The 23793-nt window shown below is 49.6% G+C and overlaps 1 protein-coding gene across 1 annotated transcript; it reads right to left on the bottom strand.

The window, feature by feature from the left end:
• Positions 1-1902: 1902 nt before the first annotated feature.
• Positions 1903-23693, bottom strand: FAM167A (family with sequence similarity 167 member A). The gene is made up of 3 exons (XM_071742192.1): positions 23544-23693; positions 12941-13489; positions 1903-4245 (listed from the first exon to the last, which is right to left on the bottom strand). Exons 2-3 carry the CDS (start codon positions 13316-13318, stop codon positions 3982-3984), a joined length of 642 nt encoding a protein of 213 aa, XP_071598293.1. The 5' UTR covers positions 13319-13489; positions 23544-23693; the 3' UTR covers positions 1903-3981.
• Between the last annotated feature and the right edge of the window lie 100 nt (positions 23694-23793).

The following is a 23793-nucleotide window of genomic DNA, read 5'->3' as shown; positions in this document are numbered from 1 at the left end:
GAATTTCATTAAGGGCTACGGGGAGGCAGCTGTGGGAGATGTCAAAATACAAATCACTGGCTGATTATACGATAGCACTTCCCAGTGCCAGAGAAAGGAAAAAAAGGAGAGTGAGAAATAAGAGACTCTCTGAAGAACAATAACTCTTTTCATTGCTGCTGCAGTGGGGCTGTGACTGAAGAGCAAGGTCCTCTCCATTAATACAGCCTGGCAGACCATGCCAGGGTGAGTGGCCAGCTGTCTGTAAGTTCAAAATGTGTAAAAAACCTCTTAATGGACCCAAAGGAAGTCAGAAACCAAGCTGGACCAATTCATTTTTAATTGCCTTCTTCACACTGAAAAATATCAAGAGTTTTGGGTTCACTGAAACTGCAGGGATTGGATGAATGGTTGACAGCCACCAGGAAAGAGAAAGGAGAAAAGTTTCATTAAGGCTGTTTCAGGGGAAATATTTGGACCATTCATCATAAAACAACATTTGCATGGAAACGAGGTGGTAGTGGTTTCAGTTTTAATTTAAGATTTTTAGGACTGCTTTAAGTAAAAAAACAAAATGTAAGCAACGAAACTGCTCGGCTGAGCACCCCCCATCCTTGGTCTGGCCATGTGAATGAAAAATGAAGTTAATTATTCACATGGACAAGGCTCAAAACTTGCTCTTTAATTTCAGCAAGGAAGGTGCCTGGCTGATGGGGGGCTGTGGACCAGCACCCAGTAGATCCCTGCTTTAAACAGCTGGACCAGCAGCCACGGATGCTCCAGATGGAAATGCCATGGGCTGGGTTTGGTGGTCCACACGTGGCTGCATTTCAGGGTATTTTTAGGATAGATCCCAGCCTTTCTCTGCAGACATTGTGGGGCATTTAGGAGAGGGGATGGGGCTCTAGGCCACTTGGATGAGGAGAAGAAGCAGCACTCAAGGGCATCAATCATCTCATTGCAGGCAGCTGAGACCTGGAGACCCCTTTCTGGGAATTCTGTGGTGGAAGCAGTGACCTGTACTCCTGTTTCTCAAGAACAACCCAACCTTTGGATCACTTGGTGGGGTTTTTTTCAACAAAGTTCAGCAAAAATCATACACATTTCTATTTATTTTTATTCCCTAAACTAATATATTTTTATTACATTCTATATTTTGGGCCCACTTCTCACTCACGGGCTGACAAACAAAGCAGCACCTAACATACAAAAATAATTATTTGGGGGGGATGGGGGGCTTTCTTTCCCATACATTTTGGTCTAAATACATAATAAGTGCCCCCCCTTAATTCCTTCCCATCTCCTCCAGACTTGCAGAGTGGAGCAATTGTTGGTGGAGCCATCAGTAGGGCTGTCCCAGTGATGTGCATGGAGAGAAAAACCTGACTGTAGACCTTGAACATCCCAGAATGGTTCATCCCCAACTGTTCTCCAGACAGAGCTGGAGCTGCTGAACACAGTGAGACACCAGAGGCAGAAATCAACACAGCCATAATTTTATAATTAAAAGAATTTGTGCATTTCAATGAACAGCTGGCAGTTATAACCATCCCTCTCCCCCCTTCCACTTAATGCAGAAAATACATGTCTGGAATCCAGACATCGGATGCTTCTAATGCCACAAATAATGATGTCCTCAGACTCCTCTTGTCCTGTATTCCACCACCAAAAGCAGGTCCACCCTGTGGTTGACTCTAGGTGATGCTAGAGAGAACCAGTTCCCCTCTTCCAAGGCATTATTTTCACTGAAAAGTCATCGTTGCTCTCTTTTGACCAAAAATACCTCTGAAAAATCAACATGTGGGACTTGGGTTGATTTTATTTTATTTTATTTATTAAAAAAAGTAAACAAAGAAAAATTGTAATGAGTTTTTCTTTTTTTTCTTTTTCTTTTTTTTTTTTTTTTTTTTTCCTTTTTTTCCAAGACCTCCATGGGGAAATAAGGCTATTTCTCTACTAGTAAGCTAAATGGCATCGTGGCTGGTTGTCTTGTCCAGTCTGGTCACAACCCAATAAAACCTGCAAAACTTGGGCAGCAGAACCTCCAGCAGCCAGGCACGACACTGATTAACTTACTGGGATAGACAGAGCTCCAGTGCCCAAAATATCTCCTTCCTTAGCAGAAAGAAATGATACTCAGTGGGCTTTGAAGAGGAGGAAGAGGCATCACCAAGGGGTTATGTACTGTGGGAGGTGGAGGAGAACTCAGCTCCAGAGCCCCCTGACTGTCCCCAGCCCCACATGTGGCTATGAACCCCTTTGTGATATTAATTTCTTCCTCCCAGGAAGAAATTTGTCTTCTTAAATGAATTCTTTGTCTTCTCTGCCTCGACAGCCACTCCCTGTGGAAAGCCCAAGTCTTGAAGCCTCATTGCATCTTCAGCATCACATCACAGGTTTGGGAACAAAGACAAGGGTCCCCCACCCATCCTCCTGAGAGAGGAGCTCCCATGCACACACACAACAAATTATACACACACACAGCTTACAGACACAGCCAGGTACAGGCATGGCAAGACAACCACAAAGCTTTCAGCCTTGCACCTCCCACCCTCATCCCCAGGGCTGGGGTTGGTGCTGCCTGGACACAGCCACGTCCACTCAGCTGCAGAGATTTCCCCTTGGGCACCTGGTGGAGAGCAGGGTGGGGGAGCTGGGTTGAGAGATTGCACCCCAATGATATGGTCAGGAGAGGTGTTAGCACTGGGATGGGAGCCCGAGGGCACCCACGTGGCTTCCAAGTGTCCCAAGATTGCCATGGATAGACCTCTGGAGTCCATGCCCTTGATGGGCTACACCATGGGTGTCTCTGCCCTCCATGCCACAAAAAAGGAGGGGTGCAGCTGGGTGCATTGAAAGGCAAGAAAATAAAACATCCATCTTCCACACTGCCAAGCAGGAAGGGAATCCCATGGGCTTGTTGCTGGTCCAAGGATCACCACAACAAGATTTCTCCCTTCCATTTTACAGTCACACTTACACTAAAGTCCCTTTTCTCCTCTTGAAGTTCCCTTCCCTGATGGATGGGTGTTGCTACAGATCCAGGATTTGCTGGTGCTGCTGCTGGGGGGATGCCAGCCTGGGGTGATTCCTTGGAGATGAGGAACCTTGGTTGGATTTACCTCCTTTGCCTTCCTGCTGGCAGGGGGTAACCTCAGGGTGTCTTGTGGCCACTGTTGACAACAAGATCAGAGACATGGATTGCTCTGGGTATAACTTCTAGGGCACACAGGTGACTTCTGGCTGGCTGGAGTCTCTGTATAAATGTGTCCATGGTCATACCTCAGGCAAAATTAAGCTAAAACACACTGGAGTCAACGGAGCAAGGCAATGAACACATCTTCTCACCACTTCCTGGGGCTGCAGACCATTTAACCCACTGTCCCTCAACTGCTGGGAAGGCTCCTTTCCACTAGAAATCAGCTTCCCACCTGAAATAGCCCCATGGACCCTGTGCTTGGACCAGCAGAGGCTGAGGGCTGATGCCCAAAGAGACATCCATGGAGGATAATGACATTTCTGAAGAGATGGCCCTAGGCTAGGAGGAGGTAAAAGGGACAGGGAAAGGGATTTTGGTTTGCTTTGTGACTGCTCTTCCATTTTGATTTTTGAGTACAACCAACCACGCTGGAGCTGCATCCTCATAATTACTGGAGGGTGGAGGTGGGAAGAGAAGGAGGAGGGACTTTGCAAAGGCTAAGTGCACATGGTGGGTTCAGATGCTCTCCATGCTTCCTCCATGCAGGTCCTTTCTTCTCCACAAGCATCTCTGGGGCCATCTCAGTGCCCAATTCTGCTGCTCTACCCTGTTACCAAGACAGGTTCCCTGTTTGCCCCTTTTCCCTCTGCTCCTCTTTGGCCTCTTTTTTTTTTTTTTTTTTTTTTTTTTTTTTCCCAACCATCAGGCAGAGAGAGCCCTGGCACTGCCCAGTCCTCTCTCTTCTTTCTCCCTTATCCTTCCCCTTTTCTTCTCCCCCTTTTTTTACCCTCCCCCCCCCAGCTTCAACAGAGGGAGAACCGTCGGGAGTTGATGTTCATCTTGGTGACCCCGATGAGCTTGAGCGGGGTGGAGAGGCTGAAGGAGTTGACCAGGGGGAAGTCACAAAAGAGGTCGGAGAGCTCATCCCTCTCCTCCAGCTCGTAGGTGGCATCGTTGAGCATCCTCTGGTGCAGGTGACAGGTCTGCTCAATCTTCAGCTTGTTGATGTCACTTCGGAGCCTCATGAGCTGCCTGGCCAGGTGCTGGTCTTGCAGGCGCATTTCTGCCTGGAAGAGAAGGTGAAGGGTGGGGGGGGGGAGAGAGGAGAAGCTATGGGCAAGGGCACAAGAAACCTGCTCCCTGCTGCTGGAAAAAGGGGCCCAGCTGGAGAAGGTTGCAAAGAACAGGAAGGGAGACAGGAAACTTCCAAATGAACAATGCACCCCGGGCAAAGCTCAGCTGAGGATGGGGAATTTTTAGCTTTCAGGAAGTCTGTGCCTCCTCAGGTCTCCAGGAGGCTGGAATGAAAGCCAGCAGTGCCAAGCTGTCGGCTTAGGAATTCATTGGAAAAGCTTCAGAGCCTCCACCTCCACCTTAAGCAAAGCCCAAATTAATTTTGCTCATAAAGGAGCAGCCACGGTAGCAATTAGAGGTGGAAAGGACCAATTAAAAGAACCGCAGAGAACTCATCCCCACGTGCTCAGCTGGGGTTTCCAGACTGAATAAATCAGAGATGGTTCAAGACAGTCAGGCACATGGGTCCTCCCATCCCCTGTGGCTTATCTTGTTGATTTGAAGTGGCTCTTGGGATGGGACCTCCACAGGTTCCCACAGGAGAGAGAACTATCCCTCAGGCTAATGAGCTGAGTGTTTAGGAGTGGTTTTTTTGGTTTGGTTTTTTTTTTCTTTCCCCTCTCCTGGCACCTAACTTCAGAAGGTGGAAGATTCAGAAGTGATGAAAGAAAAGAGTTTTAAAAAAAATTATTATCATTATTGTTGTTGTTGTCATTATTGTTGTCGCTGCTATTGCTATCATCATTATCATCACCATTATCATTATAATAATAATAATAATTTTTATGCTTCTAATTCTACCTTCTAATTAAGCAGAAAATGTATTGCCACAGGATATTGGTAGCAGTGCTGAAGGAAGGGGGTGAATGCTTGGCCCAGGAATCAGCCTTTGTCTGGGAACAGGAGCAGGCAGAGCTGGAGAAGCTGCCAAGAAGGCAACCCCTACATCCCACCCCACATCCCTCCTCCCAGAAAAGCAACAAACCACAAAAGCCACAAAGAAAGGAGAAGGCAGGAGAGAAGCTGAACAGCTCTTAGCAAACTTTGCACCAAGGTCCTGATTCTGGCTTTCTGGTTGTTTTTTTTTTTCTCTCTCCTAATGGCTCCCTGAGTAAATCCTGTCCTCAATGACTTCTTGGTGCATAAGATGATGCCCTGAGCTCATCTCCAGCTGCATTTTGGAGCTACCCTGACACCAAACCTGGCCTTTAACTCATTCCTTTGGTTTACATCACTGGTTTCTGTATTCCTTGTTGTTTGAATGAGCTCAGAAACAGCCCCAGACCTCATCTATAGCAGTACATCAGGTAGCACACTGGAATGTTGGTGGATGAAAAGCTCAACATGAGCAGGCAACGTGTTCCTGCAGCCCTGAAAGTCCTGGGCTGCAACAAAACCAAAGTTGTCAGTGGGTTGTGGGATGGAATTCTCCCCCTCTACTCAGCTCTGGGGAGACCTCCTTGCACTGCTGGGCTCCATTCTAGGGCCCAAAACACAAAAAGGGCATGGGACTGTTGGAGTGAGTCCAGATGAGGCTACAAAAAAAAAAAAAAAAAAAAAAAAAAAATTAAAGGGCTGGAGTGGCTCTGATCTAGGCTGAAAGAGTTGGGGTTGTTGAACTTGGAGGAGGCTCTGAGGAGACCTTAGAAAAGCTTCCAGTGCATAAAGAGGTTCCAGGAATGCTGGAGAGGGACTTGGGACAAGGGCCTGGAAGGATGGGATGAGGGGAAACAGTTTTAAACTGAAAGAGGGGAGATCTAGATGAGATCTTAGGAAGAAATTCTTTGCTGTGAGGGTGCTGAGCCCCTGGCTGCCCAAGTTTCCCAGAGAAGCTGTGGCTGCCCCATCCCTGGCAGTGTCTCAGCCCAGGTTGGATGGGGCTTGGAGCACCCTGGGATGGGGGAGGTGTCCCTGACCATGCAGGGGGATTGGAACCAAGTGATTTTTAAGGTCCCTTCCACCCCAGACCAGTCTGGGATTCTTTGACATCCCTCCACTAAATCGTGAGCAATGTCCTTACAGCCTCTGAGCTGACACCAGCTCTCACAGTCCTAAGCAACTCTCCACAGGTGCTCTTCAGGAGTTAACACAGTGGGATTCATCCCCAGTAGGCATTTAGGATCCAACCACCTCATCCAGATTTTCACAGCATGGATGTGGTCAGACAGGCATCTGCTTCCAGGCCTGGAAATGAGCTGTTTAGTTTACACCTACAGATATAGCTCTGAAAGTGGGGATTAAATTTATTCCTGGGTTGGTGGTTCATCAGTGAAACTGCAGAAGGTAAGAAAAGAAAGAAAATTCCCCTTGGGAAGCTCAGCAGTTGGTCCTGGTGTTTCTATAGGAGACACTTCTGGGACCTGGTGTATGGGCTGCTAACCAGAGCATCCTTGGGATTGCTGCAGCTTGTGGCAGAACCCCTCCTCCCCCAGGCTCTGCCTTCACAGCCCTTGGGGTTGCCCCTTGCCAGTCCCACAACAAGGCAAAGCAGCCACCTCTGGAAGGCTGAAGGGTTCAGAGGGAAGCCTGGCTCTGCTCCAGCTTCTTTTCTGTGGCTGTCAGGAAACCCTTTGCAATGCTGAGCTCAGAGCCTAAGCCCAGAGCTGACAGGAGAATAAAGAAAATTAATCCATGCCAAGCAAGGCTTTTCTCACTCCTGCACCATGGAGGACCTTGCCTGGTGCTCTCAGCCAGCAGCTGGACCCCAGCTTGGTTGCCTGGGGAGGATTAAATCACCTTTGTACAAATCTCAGAATCTCTTTCTCTCTCAAGATCTGGCGGGGACGTTGCCATTTACCTTCTTTGAAAATCAAACATTATTTCCTTGCAGGCCTGGTTGCCCATGCCCCCAGCAGAGCAATCCCACTCAGCAAGTTTTTTCTTCTCCCACGTGAGTTGCAATGAAAAGGAATTCATTTTGTCAGTATTTTTTCCCCCTGTTTCACAACGAGCGTTGCCACTTGATGTTTCACCAGGAAGGGGATGGTGGGGGTCACTGAACTGACCCTTGGTTGTTCTTTCTTATCAGTTAATCAAGCTACCTAAGAAATGTCAACAAATACTTTCAATAAAATACTTTGACAAAGGTGGGATTGAAAAACCAAGGCCAAAAAGAGTTTTAAAGTGAGCTAAGAGGCCGTTGTGGAGAGGGATGTGACTTGGAGATTGAGGTTTCATCCCTGCAAGTCCACATTCCACTTTTTGACCAGCTCTTCCTTTCCATGTCTTTGAAGAAGAAGTTTTGCTTTCATGCAAACTGGAAGAGAAAGTCATCCAGGGCATGTCCATCAGGTCCTCAGTCTCCAGTCCCCTTCCTTTCCTCCATCAGAGCTGCTGACCCCATCATTTACTGAGCCCACCTCTAGGGTGAGGACAATGGGGCTTGGGGCAACCCCATCACTCAACTGCACTGCTGACCTAGGCCATGATGTTGTCTTGTCCACAGCCCACCTGGCTGTGCTCTGAGGCTCAAGAGAGAAGCAGGATTGATTGCCAAAGGTTCACCATCAGCCAAAGCTGTCCCAGGGGGATAAATCCTTCTTCTGTCTTCTAGGAAAGAAAAGTGGATGGGAGGGGAGCAAAGCCCAGCAGTGGCTGACTGGCAGATGATGTGTGCAATGAGGAGGTGACACAGGGCCTTGGAAGGACCTTCCTGAAGGGCTCAGGAGCACCTTGGATGCTGACAGGACCCATGGAGGAGGGGATGGCCCCATCATGAAGAGGAAAGGTGGGATGTTCTGCAGGACAAAGCCTCTCTTCTTCCTCCTGCTCGTCCACCAAGGCTTGGCTGGCGATGCAAACAGCCCGTCCTCCCTCCATGGACTTGTCCCTTCAAACCTTTCTTTGTTCAAAACCACTCAGAATATGAACAGGATTTGAATCCAGAAATCCTCATTTTCCTTCCTTTCCCCAGAGATTCCAAAGAACCATTCAACCCATGCCACCCTGAGGACCAAATCATTGCCAGAAATTGTTAATGACCTCTTTTTAAAAAGCAACATAGTCAGGGCAGCACAACTTCCTGAAAAGAAATAACAGGTTTACAGAGGCCAGCTCATGGGAAGCTGAGGGCTTTGGGGTTTTTTGGATTACAGAGTTCACTCCCAAGGCAATCCACCACAAAGTAACTCCACACCCCAGTTCATCTGTGTGGGGCCACAGCATCATCCCCCATACTCTGCAGTGTCCTGGAGGAACCCATGGGGAGCACCCAGAAGAAGACAAATATTTTGCCCCCTTTGAGTCTCCCAGGGGTGTTTTGCTCACACAGCCCATTTTTTTAACACACTTCTTCTGTCTGCACACCCAGCTCCAGCAGGCAAAGAGCAGACTTTCATCTGCATGCTTGGAAAATGCTGTTGGGATGGACAAATCACTGGTTTGAAAATCCCTTGGTGGAAGAAGGAAACAAACCCAGGACCTTCCTGGCAGAGCAGCTACTGCAGCTCCACAGCTGAATCACAAAGCTGGACCACAGAGATCCAAACTCTTATGGACCCTGGAAGGATTCTCTCTTTGGATTGAGCCTCAGAGTCTCCATGGGATGTTTAATATGGGGGAGGAAGGGAAAGTTTTGGATGCATCCTTGCTTGCTGCCCAGCCTAGGTGGCATAGCCCAAATAGAAGTAGGAAGGTGTTTTCCTATAGGAATAAAGTCAGGGATAAAGTTTTCCTATAGGAATAAAGACTTGTCCTAAGATGTCCCAGTTCATAGCAGAGTTTGGTTCTTCCACCACACTGAGGAGGAAGAGGACTCTGAGGGCTTGATTTTAGAAGGTGTAAATGTTTGTTCTGACAGATTTCATAAACAAAGAGAAAAAACACATCCTGACCACTCTGACCCTTGGGTCTATCACCTTACCCTGGCTGCTGATGGCTTTACTTTCAGCATCCTTGAGGAGCAGCCACACTTGACAGCACTAAAGAAAACAGGAGGGCAAAAAAAAAACCAACAAACCAAGAGGCAGGAGGAGGTGGGGAGGGAAGGGTTCTAGCCCTGGGGCAGTTCAGCACATGCTGAGTGCTGCAATTTGCTCCTACACCTACACAGAGCTTCTGGGGACAATAAAACAAGAGCAGGAGTTTGCATGCCTGAATAAATCAGCTTCTCCAGGCCAGGTTCTCAGCAGGTCCCAGCTGGCATGGCTGGCTTGGAGCTCAGTGGACATATGTCAGTCCTAAAAATTAGGGCTTAAAGCTGAAGGTGCAGAACCGGATCCTGGGCCAGGTCACGTGTGGTGAAGGACCAAGAGCAGCAGATGCAGAGGAAAACCTTGGGTTTGTCCTTTGTGAGGAGCCTGAACCTGGCTGAAGTGGAACCAGAGCATGGAGGGTAAATCCTTGGAGCACTGGATGACCCTTTTTGTGTGGACTGGGAATAATGCTTCAGATTTTGCAAGAAACTTCAATTTTAGAGCTGGGCATGCCTGGACTGTTACTTGATCAAGAAATTAACCCATTCCATGCTTGTTCTGTGGCATCGTGGGCAAGTTTGGACACACACATACTACTGAGTTCACTTTGTTGCTTCTCTTCTTTTTGGCTGGGATAGAGTTAATTCCAAAAATTGGGTGGTCCCATAAACATTGCCTGTTGGGAACAGTCCCCAGCATGTGCAGACTCCTGCAGCTCTAACTGTTTGGCAGGTTGCTGACTTGTAGAAGCCAAACCCATGCTGGGGCCACACTATTGAAATAATCCAGCTGCAACCTGCTGGTGGCTGGGGAGGGGGGGGATGATGCTGAGTGGGGGTGATGGAGCTGCACGTCCCACATTGCTGCATGGCACCCAGTGAGGACAGGGGATTCTAGACTTCTTTCCTGGATGGAAATCTTCACAGGCATCAACTTTTGCCCTTCCATTGGATAGACAGATCTGACATACCCTAAACTGACTTCTCAGGAAGGACTGTGTAAAGTGGGGGGGTATTTAACTTGCAACAGAGGAAATAGTGGGGCAGAGGTAGATTTCACCCCAGTTTTGACAGCTGGATCATTGTTAGATCATAGAATGGTTTGGGGTGGAAGGGACCTTAAAGCTCATCCAGTTCCAACCCCCCTACCACGGGCAGGGACACCTCCCCCAGCCCAGGGTGCTCCAAGCCCCATCCAACCTGGGCTGAGACACTGCCAGGGACGGGGCAGCCACAGCTTCTCTGGGAGACCTGGGCCAGGGGCTCAGCACCCTCACAGAAAAGAATTTCTTCCTAAGATCTCATCTCCATCTCCCCTCTTTCAGTTTTAAACCATTCCCCCTTTCCCCATCCCTCCAGGCCTTTGTCCAAAGTCCCTCCCCAGTTTTCCTGGAGCCCCTTCAGGCACAGGAAGGTGCTCTAAGGTCTCTCTGGAGCTTCCTCATCTCCAGGCTGAACACCCCCATCTCTCTCAGCCTGGCTCCAGAGCAGAGCTGCTCCAGATCTCAGATCATCTCCATGACTTCCTCTGGGCTTGCTCCAGGTCCAACAGCTCCAGGTCCTTCTTATGTTGGGGTCCCCAGAGCTGAACACACTCTCATCTTCAGGAAGCTGCCCAGGATAACCACGTGTGTGTGTGGCAAGGCTGGGTTGGGTGTTGCTCCCAGGTCTATATTTTCCCTATCAGTCTATATTTTCCTTATATTTTCCCTATTGATTGCTCACTTAGGGTGACCTTACCCAGGATTTGGGGTGCTGATTCCCTGCCTCACTGCCCCAAGTGCTGTCTGAGGGGTGCTCCCCTTTCTGACCTTTGCTCTTGCCTTAAATAAATATATAAATTTAGATATAACCACAGGTTGGAACTAGATGATTTTTTAGGTCCTTTCCAGCCCAAACCACTCCATAACCTTCTGGGAAGCCTTCTCATTTGCTTCACAACATGGAGATAACCACAGGAAAATCCTGTCTGTGTTGGGCCATATGGAAACTTATAGAACCATCATGGTCAGAAAGGACCTTCAAGATCACCGAGTCCAACCATCAGACTCCTTCCTTTATTTGAAAAGAAAATGGGTTTCACCCTTGAAATGTAATGTGAAATCCAACTTTGTGTTCCAGCCCCCTGTGATGTGGTGGCCTCGTTGTGTTCTCACTGTGTGCTGGCAGCATTCCCCCAGCATCAATGCCTCCAACATCTCTGCTCAGCTCTGTGGTCACTCAAACACACACTCTCCCTTCTTGGGGAATTTGTTCTAAATTATATGAGTCACGTCCAGATCCAGCAAAAATTGGTATAATTAAGAGGCAAGAAAATAGAAAGTGAGGAACAATTAGGGTTTGCTTTGCCCTTTTTTTCTCCTTTAATTTAAGCTTTGAGTTTTTGACTGCTGGTGGCTTCCAGACCACACCCTGATCTAAAGGGTAGGAGCAAATTCTGAGACAATTGATCCTTCCATCATGGGCAGAAACTGCAAGAACAAATAACAACTTTTTCTTTTTTTAATCTGGTGGGGCTCTGAGAAGGAAAAACTCCTTCTTATTGTCTTTGGGCATCTTGAGGTGTGGAGTCTATATCCAGTGGATTGTGATTTGAAGACTGCATCACAGAGTCAGCCTGGACCTGGCTTCAGGTCTCAGAGCTGGAGCTGAGATTCTCCACAGTACTGAGAGATTTTATAGAATTTTACAATGGTTTGGGTTGGAAGGGACCTTTAAAGTCCATCTAGTCCAAACCCTCTGCTGTGATCAGGGACATTTTCAAGCAGATCAGGTTGCTGAGAGTCCCATCCAACCTGGTTTTGAATGTTTCCAGTGCTGGGGCAACTACCACCTCTCTGGGCAACTTGTCCAGTATTTCACCAGCCTTATTGTAACAATTTCTTATTTATGTATAGTCTGAATCTCCCCTGAGGAGAATAGGAATACAGAACAAAGGCCAGAACAAAGGGTTTCCATAACACTTTAAAGCAAAAGGTTTGAAGCACTTGGTTTCCCACCCTGCAGAAATGACCTGGGGGAAGCAGATTCCCATGAGACCATGGGAAGTGATGAGTTGAAAAATATAAATAAATAAAAGAAAAAGGGAGAATTAGGCAAACACTAGGAGGTTACCAACCTCCCAGTTGGGTTGGTTTTGCTTACAACTTAAACAGAGTGGTCAGCACCTACTGACCCTCCTGCTGAGGGAGATCCAAACCCACAGACTGCAAGGGCAGATCCAGGGGATGGATCTATCCATGCTTCCTTTCCCCAGCCCCGAGGAAACATCCCTTCCTGATGCCACCTGAGAAGGGTGACTGCCCCAGCAGTGCCAGAGTGTTCATGGTGCACCCATCCCTGCTGTGCTCAGCTGAGTGTTGGGATATAACTGGAGAAGAAGGAGCAAACAGCTAAAAAAGTCCTAAGTGGTGCAAGTTACCCTGTGTCCCCACTCTGCTGGATCCCAGCAGAGGGATCCACTGGGGTCCTGGAGTCCACTCTGCTGGATCCAAGCAGAGAGATCCACTGGAATCCTGGGATCCACTCTGCTGGATGCCAGCAGAGATGCTGAGATGGAGCCAGCTCCTTCTCTGTGGTTATGGATGCTCAGCCACTTGCCTTGTCCCTTCCCTGGGCTGCTCCCACCAGCTGCAGAAAAGGCAATGGTAGATTGTTGCCTTTCCCACCTGGGGCTGAAGGCAGGCAGGAACAAGGAGTTGCTTGTTTCATCATTTATTTTTTTCTTCCCCTTCTTGAAAAACTGTGCTATCTAACAGGGTCAGGAAACCACTTACCAGTTCCTTCCTGAGCCACGTCAAAGCTTCATCGATGCTCTCAAAGCCACCTATCCTCCCTGAGGTAAGAGTCACCTTGTCCTGGACAGGGCTCCCATTGAGATGCACCTGCACCTTCCTCAAGGGGACAGTCTCCCCTGGGCTCTTTTTGGCCTCGGTCACCCCTTTCTCCTCTTCTCCAGCTGGCTGAGGGCTCTTCCATGCCTGCTCCTCCAGCTTTGCCTTCCACTCCAAGTAGGATGGGCGCCTCGTCTCCAATCTCAGCTTCTCAGTCAATGCCTTGAGGCTCCTCAGGTGGTCATCAGGAGGAGCAGCACCTCCAGAACCAGCATCCGTGTTGTCCAGTGCCTCTTCTATTTGGATTTTGGGGAGAGACATCTTCTCTGGGAGTCAAACAGCATAGGGGTTGTGCTGCAGAGGGCCAGGGATGGAGGTGGGAAACCCGCAGGGATGGATCAGTTCCTCCGGTGTGACAATCACAGCCCCTCAGAGGACAACTGCAGTGGTTGTGGCTGCTGCTCAAGCACTGTGGTGGCCCTGGAAGGTGACCTGGAAGACAAGCAGAGGGTTGGTTTCCAGTTGGAGAGGGAATAGGGAGTGAGGAGGCAGAGAAGTCTCTTGCTGCAGCAGAGGGAGCGAAGGCTTTGGGAGAGGCACGGTGCCAAGGTGCTCCTGGGGAATGTTACCTCAGCTCAGCTCTCTGCCTGCTTTTGGGGCAGGAACAGACAGGTTCTGGCTTTTAGAGGGAGGTTTTTTGGGAGGTTCTGGTTACCTACATCTCTCCAATTGCAACTCTAGGGGCCATAAAAGGGTTGCCAAGGGTGTGTTCACAGACCCCCTTGGAGCCGCATCACACAACCCAACATCCCCTGGGGTCAGCAGCAGCTGTTGCTGGGGGGCAGGGTGGTTATGGGTGTTTTTCTGCTGATTTCTTAGCTGGCAATCCTACACTTTTCCACTTGGGCAAAACAGGATCAGGTGAAGTAAGAAAACTCAAAAAAAAAACCCCACCAGGAGCACAGTCCCTGGCCAAGTGTGGGAGCAGCTGGGGTGCTGGCACAATTTGGGTTCATACTCCAGTACTCAGGGACACTTGGACTTATGGTTTCCATCACTGGCCATGCCCAGTCTGCCTTTTAGGAAGGATCCCAATGGTCCCTTTGAAAGCACCTTGCTGAAAGACCAGCACAGAGGAGAGAGGAGCTTCCTCCCTGCTTCTCCTCCCACCACTACATGTGGACTCAGAGAAGCTGTGAACCAAACTATGGGGCCTAGAGGGGCAGAGGACTCCAACAACTCCACAAGAGTGAATCTCAGGCAGCTTCTGCATTCATTTGCAGGTAGGATCAGATAAGAGACTTTCTCAAGGTCATATGCTCATCTCTGGCTGAGCTAGGAATAGATCCAGAGCTGTCTACATGGACGAACAAAAAACAAAATACTTTTTTTTTTTTTTTTTTTTCCCTGCCTGGTAAGATCCCCAAAAAGACAAAACCAGGACTTATGCAGCTTTCTAGCTGGCCACACTAAACCATCAAGATTTGAGCTACTCAGCCCTTCTATTTTTATGCCCACAAAGAGGTGTGTGAACTCTGAAACCCAGACCATAATTACGCCTCTTGAACCTTTTCAGCAAGAAGACTCAATTTAAAATAAACGCCAGGGCTGAGGAAGATTTATCCTACAATTGTGTGCAGGCTGAAGGAGGAGTTGATAATATACACACAGACAGTCTGGGGGAGGAGAATTAGTCATGGGGAGGTCTGGTGCCTGCTCCTATTTACGTTGATGAGAGTTTCACGTTGAGAGGGAGCAAACACAGGCACCAAACCAAGCTGAAGCCAACAGCCTGGAGCAGCAACAGTTTTCCTTCTTCTGTTGAAAAAGGGAAAGCAAAGGGCTGGGCTCTCCAAGGGTCATGTCCTCCACCAGCTCTCACAGGGATGCTCCACAGAGCTGGGGGCTGGTGGGTGAGTTGGAATCGTGGACTGGATGATGCTCAGAGGTCCCTTCCAAGCCCTTCCCATTCTGTTTCACCTCCAGCTCCAGCCTATCAATATGAATAAAGGGGAACACCTAACAACTTTGAAAGACCTCACCTCTGAGCTTTTTTTCCTGTCCATTGAGATGGGGATTGCCAGGGGAGACCAAACCCAGCAGCTCAAGAGTCTGCTGCCACTCCACACCGGGCTGCTGGATTTAGGAGCATGGCATGGTTGGGGTTGGAAGGAGACTTTAAAGGTCACCTAGTCCAACCCCCTGCAGTGAACAGGGACATCTTCAACTAATTCAGGTTGCTCAGAGCCCCTTCCCAACCTGACCTGGAATGTTTCCAGGGCTGGGACATTCACAGTTTCTTTGGGGAAACTTGGGCAAGTGTTTCACCACCCTGGGAGTAAACCATTTCTTCTGTAGATCCAGTCTAAATCTGTAGTTGTAGTTTAGAACTTGTTAACCCATAATAAAGATAATATTTTTATTGTCAGGCTGCCCCAGCCACAAAGTAGAATCACCAAAAAAAATCCACAGATCAAACCCTTAGGGTGGAAACCCCCCCTTGTCCTTTGAGCCTCGGGAGCAGCTCAGTTTGCATTTACAGCATCAGGCCAGGAAAGCCTGACAGCAGCTTGGAGCATCCCCTTTGCTCTCTCCCTCCCTGTCACCACCTCCCAGCACCCAAGATTTCTTTTTCATCCCCTAGAAGCCACTTCCATCCAACCCATCCTTCACCTCCTCCCAGGTGCCACACGAAGCTTCTCATTCAGTCTGCAGGGACACCCCCTCACCAGGCACCTCTGCTCCCCATCCTGTCCAACCTCAAAGCCATCAGAAAGAAAGGGGCTGCCTCTGGTTTCCTCTATCTTGGCCCAGCTTCAAAGATCTGCTGTGGGACAAGAGAGCTGAAAGTGGGAAGTGTGTGAAAAACCCCTTCCTTCCAGGCTGTAACTCAAACCTGTTTGCTGCCTGAAATCCTACAATTCCCAGGGGCAAACCTGGCTCCTGGTTTCAATCAGCAGACATCTCCCAGCCCCTGGCTCAGTTTCCCTCTCTCCCCATCCCTCAGGATGGCGTGTGCACGGGAATTTAAGGGATTAACCCTTGGTTTGTCATCATTATCACAGGGCTCAGGATGTTGGTGCTGTGCCCAGTTAGGGGGAACAGGAGCTGGGGTGAGGCTCTGCTCCCACCTCACTAAAAATCATAAAATCATCATGGTTGGGAAGGACCTTCAAGATCACCGAGTCCAAGTGTCAGTCCTACACCACCATAACCCAAAGAACATCTCCCAAAGCACCCCATCTACCTCTTTTTTGAACCCCCCCAGGGACTATGACTTCACCCCCTCCCTGGGCAACCTCTTCCAATGCTTCACCACTCTTCCAGTGAAGAATTTTTTTCTAATCTCTAATCTAGAAGACCCTTTGCTCAGGGGTTTCCTCCTTCCCTTGCGTGAATCCTATGGATCCTGAAGGCAGAAGGACACATTAGGTCACCAAGAAAATGGAAAAAAACCAAACCACCCTTTAATTTCTTCATTGAGTGATGTATCCATGGGAGAAGGCATCTTGACTGTGAGCAAAGGGACTGGCAGAAGCACACGACCAGGATGGAGAAATAACAGGACTGCCAAGCTGGGCTGGGTGTGAAGTCCTACCACCCCAAGGCTGCCTGAGGCTTGGCTTTTGCAGCTCAGCAATGCAAATCCTGCTCCTTCCCATGCCAAACACACCTGGTGAAGCTCATGGGGTGTTCCACACTGTAAGAAACCAGGTCCATCTGCCCCAATCTGTGCCCCAACTTGGCACAGCAGCTATTCCTCCAAGCCTGAAACAGATGCAGATCTGTCTCTGTCACACAATCTCAGACAATTTTGATCAGGAGAGCCATATGAACATCCCCTGACAATCCAGGTGTGATGGGGCAGGTGTTAGAAGGCACAGAGAGGTGTAGAGGGAAAAAGCTTTGCCTTGTCATCACTGATGCTGGATAACAATAAATTCTGATGCTGTTCATGAGTCAAAATGGAGACTGAACAGAGTGGTACCAGCCAAAGCCTTTTACCCTGTGGGAGTTTTATTTGCCTGAGAAGTTTTGTGTCTGTACCTTCCCCATCAGCTCTCTGTGCCCTGGTCAGCTTTGAGCATGGGGCATTCACAAAGCAGCCTTGGCTGGGATGGGCTGGACCAGAGCAGCACAGGAACAGCCTGTTGGATTAAGGGCTGTAAATAAGGACACAAGGTGCTTTGGAAGGTGTTTTGGGTCCCTTCTCTGGACCTTCTCCAACAAGATATAGATTTGTGGGAGAGGGTCCAGAGAATGGCCACAAAAAAGATCCAAGGGAGCAGCTCTGCTCTGGAGCCAGGATGAGAGTTGGGGGTGTTCAGCCCGGAGAGGAGAAAGCTCCAGGGAGACCTTAGAGCACCTTCCAGTGCCTGAAGGGGCTCCAGGAAAGCTGGAGAGGGACTTTTCATCAAAGAGGGTAGAGACAGAACAAGGAAAAATGGTTTTAAACTGAAAGAGGGGAGATTTAGGTTAGAAATCAGGAAGAAATTCTCCACCATGAGGGTACAGGATCCACATGGCTCAGGTTGCTCAAGGAAGCTGTGGCTGCCCCATCCCTGGCAGTGTCTCAGCCCAGGTTGGATGGGGCTTGGAGCACCCTGGGCTGTGGGAGGTGTCCCTGCCCATGCAGGGGGTTGGGACTGGATGGGCTTTAAGGTCCCTTCCAATCCAAACCATTCTATGATCTGTGATTCTAAGGTGGCACAGTGGGGAGCAAGAGTTCTAGGAGAAAATGAAATAAAATAAAATAAGAAGGAAGAAACGCTCAGGATGGAAATGAGATGGGAAAACCAGAATAAATAAAAGAAGCAGGACAAAGGTGTGGGGAGCTGATTATTCTGTTCCCTTCACTATCCCTGGTGGGCTTCACTTTGCTGGAACACTATTTGCAGAAGAACAGCAGTGACTGCAAGAGTCTGCATGACTCTGCTGGTCTGGTCTCTGAGAAGGAAAAAGAGCCTCAGGCTGACAGAAGTCATTATGCAGGGTGAAGAGGTGCCCATGTGGCACTTCTGGTGTGGTTTAAGCTGGGCAGGGGTAATGCTGCAGCTGTTAAGGACCTTCAAAACTCTTTGAGTTCTGACTCTCTGAGCAGGCAGTTTGTGAGACTGATTTTTAGAAATAAAGCTCTGAGGAGCAGGAAGGGCCAGAGGTTCTCTTCTGGTATCTTCAAGCCTCTCCATCTCATCTGGGTCCCCATCCTTTGGTTCTATTTGGCTCAGGTTGTGGTTCCCCTGATGGTTTTCAGGGCTTTGCTCCAAGGGTTTGCCTAGGTGTCACCCTGTGGGCCATATGGACACCTAAAAATCTTACAAAAGAAAACCCTGGAGTAAATCTCACCTGCTTATCATCATCATCATCATCATCATCATCATCAGTCACCAGGCTCCACAGGTCCCAGACAATGAGGGCAACCTTGAGTCTGGAACAGCAAGATGGAAAAATACCAAGGTGGAACAAGAGATGGGGGGAGCGTGGAGGGAGAGCTGTGTTTGCTTTCCTTCCCAGCACAGCCCAAGGATGGGGATGGGGTGGGGATGGTTGACCCAAGGCTGTGACACGTGGTTGCCATAGCAATGGAGTAAGGGAGGACAGTGGTGGATGGAGGCTCCTGATCATCCTCCAGGAGATGGATGAGGAAAGGAGGGACCCAGCTGGGTCTACACTGGAGGTGGAGGTTCCCTTGCAGGGTGGCTGCACTTGAATTATCCCTTTCCCCTTGTCAAAAGGACCCGGCTCAGGAGAGGAGCTGCTGGGATGGCTTTGGGGAGTTCTGGTTCTTCCTTGTCCTGGGGTTCTCTGCCACAATTCCCCAGGTCCCCTGGCAGCACCGTGGTGCTCTGCAGAACTGGAGAGCAAACTGCTCCCTGCTCATCCCAGCAACTCAGAGGAGAGACCACCCGACTGGTGGGCTAAATTCCCCAGAATTTAGCTACCTGATCCCTTTCTGGAGCACCTGAAATCTGCTCCTGCAACAAACTGCTCTGGTTTCCAAATGCTTTTTTCCACCTGTCCTGAGGTGACCTTCAGCCTCCCTTCCCCCCAAAAGAAGACTCCAGCATCCTGAAGATGACCCTGATCCTGAAGCCAGGACTATCTCCAAGGCAGAAATCTGTGCCATGAAAGTCATGGCACAGAGTGGTTCCAAAGAATGTTTATCAATGTGGTGATAGACACTTAAATATAAATATAAATAAAATATAAATGTAAATAAATATAATATATGTTCATGCTCAGCATGGTTGGGGCAGGATGGATGTAGGTCATAGAATCATAGAATTGGCTGGGTTGGAAAGGACCTCTGGGATCATCAAGTCCAACCCTTGATCCACTCCCCCCGTGGTTCCCAGCCCATGGCACTGAGTGCCACATCCAGGCTCTTTTGAAATATCTCCAGGGATGGAGAATCCACCCCTTCCCTGGGCAGCCCATTCCAATGTTTGATCACCCTCTCCAGAAAGAAATTCTTTCTAATGTCCAACCTAAACCTCCCCTGGCACAACTTGAGACCTCTTGTGCCCTCTTGTCTTGCTGAGAGTTGCCTGGGAAAAGAGCCCAACCCCCCCCTGGCTCCAACCTCCTTTCAGGGAGTTGGAGAGAGTGATGAGGTCTCCCCTGAGCCTCCTCTTCTCCAGCCTCAACACCCCCAGCTCCCTCAGCCCTTCCTCACAGCACTTGTGCTGGATCCCTTCACAGCCTCCTTGCTCTTCTCTGGACCTGCTCCAGCACCTCAATCTCCTTCCTGAGCTGAGGGGCCCAGAACTGGACACAGGACTCAAGCTGTGGCCTCCCCAGGGCTGAGCACAGGGGCAGAATCCCTTCCCTGGACCTGCTGGCCACGCTCTTCCTGACACAGCCCAGGATGCCATTGGCCTTCTTGGCCACCTGGGCACACTGCTGCCTCCTCTTCAGCTTCCTGGCAATCCAGACTCCCAGGTCCCTTTCTGCCTGGCTGATTCAAGGCTGGAGGAGGTTTGGCAGAGCCCTCATCCCTCAGTCCCCACTGGCTGTAGTGTCCATGGGGACCTCCTGGCCACACTCCTGTTGGGCTGTGAGCTTGGTCCTTCCTCCAGAGGTGAGATGAGGACACCCAAATGACCAAACTGGGTATTAAAAGCACCAGAAAAGGTCCAGGCTTGGTGACACTACCCTCAGGTTTCCTCACAGGGCTGCCCCACATGGACACTCTCCCTTGACACACACACAGACCCCGATTCCAGCCCTAGATAAGCCCAGGGAAGAGCCAAATTCTTGTCTTCAGGGTTGGTCCAGAATCCCGTGGCCTTACAGGTGTTTGGAGAGGGGGCACAGAGCTGCCCCATGCAGTGGGATAAAATATGGATATAGAATCCAGCTTAATGGGGTCCTGAGTCTACCTGGATATTCCTGTCCATTTATCTCCATGAACAAACTCCCAGACAGCTTGGATGCTGTGCTCAGAGCAAGGCAGCAGCTTCTCCTGCTGCTCCAACTCTTGGGATGTCTCCATGGGATTCAGAGATCTCCAGGGGAAAGTGGGAAGAAGGGAAGCTTTCCATTCACATATGACCTGGAGCAGGGGGAGGCTTCACCCTGGAACATCCTCCTGCCCAAACCACCCCCAGAGAGACCCCAAGAAAAAAGGAAAGAGGGAGAGCAGTGGGTGACTGCAGGCAACCCACCAGCCTGATGAGGAAGTGCAGGGATAACAGGAGAACAGTTTGCACACCCTTCCCTAAGGAATATCTCCCAGGATGACCTCCAGCACCACTGGGAGAGTCAGAACCTCCTTCAAAGACCACAAGCATCCTTTCTTGTCTGGCTGCAGTTTATCTCCCCTGCCTGCCCTGCACAAAATCAAGCAGGGTCCTTCCTCACCAGGGAGCAGGATGGAGATCCCTGCCTGCTTTAGATGGACACCTGCAAATCCATTTTCAGATGGATTTCACTGAGCAGAAGTCAGGTGGGAATCCTGTATGAAGATGGATGGGCATTGCCAGATGTTGGGAATTGCCAGATGTTGGGCATTCCCACAAATCATCTTCCAGTGAGTGAGAACCACAGCTGGAGGGATCAATGCCCTCAGCCCTTCAGCCAAACCCAGGTATAATTATTCCTAGAGGGAAAGGGATTAAGCAGCAGCAGGAAAAGCAAGTTTATAACCCCTTGGTGAAGAAACTTCATCCACCCAAGTCATCTTCTGATGAAGTCTGCTCAGGTGAAGGAAGCCACTGATTATGGGGCCAAATTTGCTTCTCCATGCACTGACCCAGGGTCCAAGGAGGTCTTGGGACAGCATCCTGGAGGTGGAATGCTTGAACTATCCCAAAATGCTTCCCCAAAGATGCTGGGGCTTGGCAGAGCCAGTTCCTCCCCAATTTCCCTGCTGCCACCCCAGGCAGAGCCACCTTGCAGCAAGGGAAGAGCAGATGGAGCAGACAGGGACCTCTGTGCCCGGGAAACCAGGATAATGCCAAGGGCTGAGACTCCTTGGGAATGAGCCAGGGCAGGCTGAGAAATGCTCTGCTCCCAGGAGACTGCCACAGGGAGTTATTTTTCCCTAAAGGCAGCAGGGAAGGGAGAAGGGGTATATTTGCAGTAAAAAAAAACCCCAAACAAACAAAAAAACACAGCAAAACAAAACCAAACCAACCAAACCAAACCAACAAACAGAAAACAAACACACCCCACTCCCCCCCCCCGGAAAAAACAAAACAAAACAAACAAAAACACCAAAAAAAAAAAAACCCCAAACCAAACAAACCTCTTCTCAGCTTTCTGGGTTTCCTCTCCCCAGCACCAAGCTGAGACGAGCTCCGGGCTCAGCTCCCACCCAGGACCCCGAGGCTCCAAATTAAAATGAGGAGGGGGGAGCAGGTTCATCTCCCCAGGGCAATCCCTTAATCCCCTTTACATGCTCCCTGTCCCATCCAATTACCCACCCTGGAGCCATGATCCCCCAACCTCTGTCCTCAAACCTTCCTCCTCCCAGCAATGAGCTGCACTTTGTTATTCATATTATTTAAAGGAGGTGGTTGCAAACCGATTCCCTACTCCCTTCCCCCCCCCCCAAAGAAAAAAACCCAAACCCAAAAAACCTCAGTTACATTACCCTGAGGCTGAATTTTTTTTTTCCCCTGCAGTGTCTTGGTTACATTTTGCAAACACCTAATGGCTGCGGAGCTACTGCAAGCCCAGGAGAAGCCAGAGCCCTCCCATTCCGTTTTATTTTTGTGTTGTACAGATATTTTTCCCTCTCTCCTCATGAAGAGATACCACTGCAATGGGTGTTCGGAAGTGGAGGAGACCTGAGATGTCAATAACAGATCCAGCCCCAGCCTGGGGATGGGAAAGGGAAAACCCTCTGCAGCCAAAAAAAAAAAAAAAAAAAAAAGAAAAATATATATATATAAGGTTTGTTTCCACAGAAAAGTGGGGTGTCCATGGGATATTGGGAAAGAGCAGACAAAGCCAAGATGATACAACCCAGACACTGGAAACAAAACATTTGGTTTGCATCCATTTTACCACCTCTACTCAGGTTCCTGATGGAGAAAAGCTCCAATAGGGCAAAGCAGTGCCGGAGAACGGAGAGAGACCATCAGAGGAAAATAAAGGGGGGGTGGGTGGGCTGTCCCTTCAGCCCTGTGGGTGTTGGTTCCAGGAGAGGTGTCCATCTGCATGGACTGGAGAGGGAGTCATTTGGGTGATGTGGGTGCTGGGCATCGAGGTGCATTGGCTTTGGGGGGGTGGGCATTATTTTAGTAATTATCCTAATTATCCCCAAGCTGTTATAAAGGGCTCTGAAGAAGTTCTGCGGGATTATTTTTCTCTGTTTTTTTTTTGTTTTTTTTTTTTGTTTTTTTTTTTTTTTTTCTCAGTGCTAACATGAGCTGCAAAAGCCAAACCTGAGCAGGTGGAAACCTGCTCTGCTCAGCACCCAGTGCCTGCTTGAAAAACCCAAAGGTAGCTACGCCCTGCGGAGCCGCCAGGCTTCACCCCATGATGTCTGCACTGCACAAACCTCAGGGCTCTTGCAAATCTCACGGAAGGGGCAGATAGAGCAACAGGTGACTGTCCCAAAACCTGGCCCAGGATTTTTCCCCTCGACACCACACCCAGTGGAGAAAAATCCACACCCCCCCTTAAGGTGGGGAGCACCCCTAAGCTGAAGCAAAATCCACGAATCCTCACGGGAAAGGAGGATTCAAGACCCACCCTGGTTTCCAGTTTGTCCCAACAAGGAGCCCCCATCTCCCGGGGATCTCAGAACAGGCAGGAGATGGTGGCTGGGGGGGATGCAGTGCAAGCCCCCAGCCCCCCCACATCGTAGCCAACAAGCCAGACCCCAGCGCTGAAAACTTCCCAGTTCCGGAGGTCCCCATCACCCCCACCCCGATGCTCTCAGGGGACCCGGTCCTTGCTGCTACCCCTTGGCGTGGGGCTGGATGAGCCGGGGGGGTCCTCTCCTTCACCCAGCAGCTCTCAGACAGCCTCCTGGGTGCTGGGGGGGTGACCCCGGGGTTGTTGTGCTCCTTGCCAGCCCCAGCCCCAAACTTACCGTGCAGCGAGTCAGAGGGAGCTTGGCACGGACATCTTGGCTTCCTCCTTGCTCCTTCAGTCCACAACTTGGTGTTTGCAGAGCGGTGCCACCAGTGCCTTCAGGAGACTGTTTCATCCTCCTCTCTGTCTCGCTTCAGAAATCTCTCTCCCTCTTTTTTTGTTTTGTTTTGTTTTGTTTTTTCTTCTTCTATTTTTTTTTTTTTTTTTTTTTTTTTTCTCATTTAAGGGACTTTTTCCCCCCCCTCCTC

Source organism: Heliangelus exortis, chromosome 3, assembly GCF_036169615.1.
Source record: "Heliangelus exortis chromosome 3, bHelExo1.hap1, whole genome shotgun sequence".
NCBI classification, from domain to species: domain Eukaryota; kingdom Metazoa; phylum Chordata; class Aves; order Apodiformes; family Trochilidae; genus Heliangelus; species Heliangelus exortis.
This window is presented reverse-complemented; position numbering and strand designations above follow the sequence as displayed.

What these genes read in the sequence shown, in the direction of transcription:
- FAM167A (XM_071742192.1), bottom strand. Translation starts at nt 13,318, where the DNA reads ATGTCTCTCCCCAAAATCCAAATAGAAGAGGCACTGGACAACACGGAT. An exon ending in CGTGGCTCAGGAAGGAACTG is followed by an intron (nt 4,246 to 12,940) that starts GTAAGTGGTTTC and finishes CTTCTCTTCCAG; the next exon opens with GCAGAAATGCGCCTGCAAGA.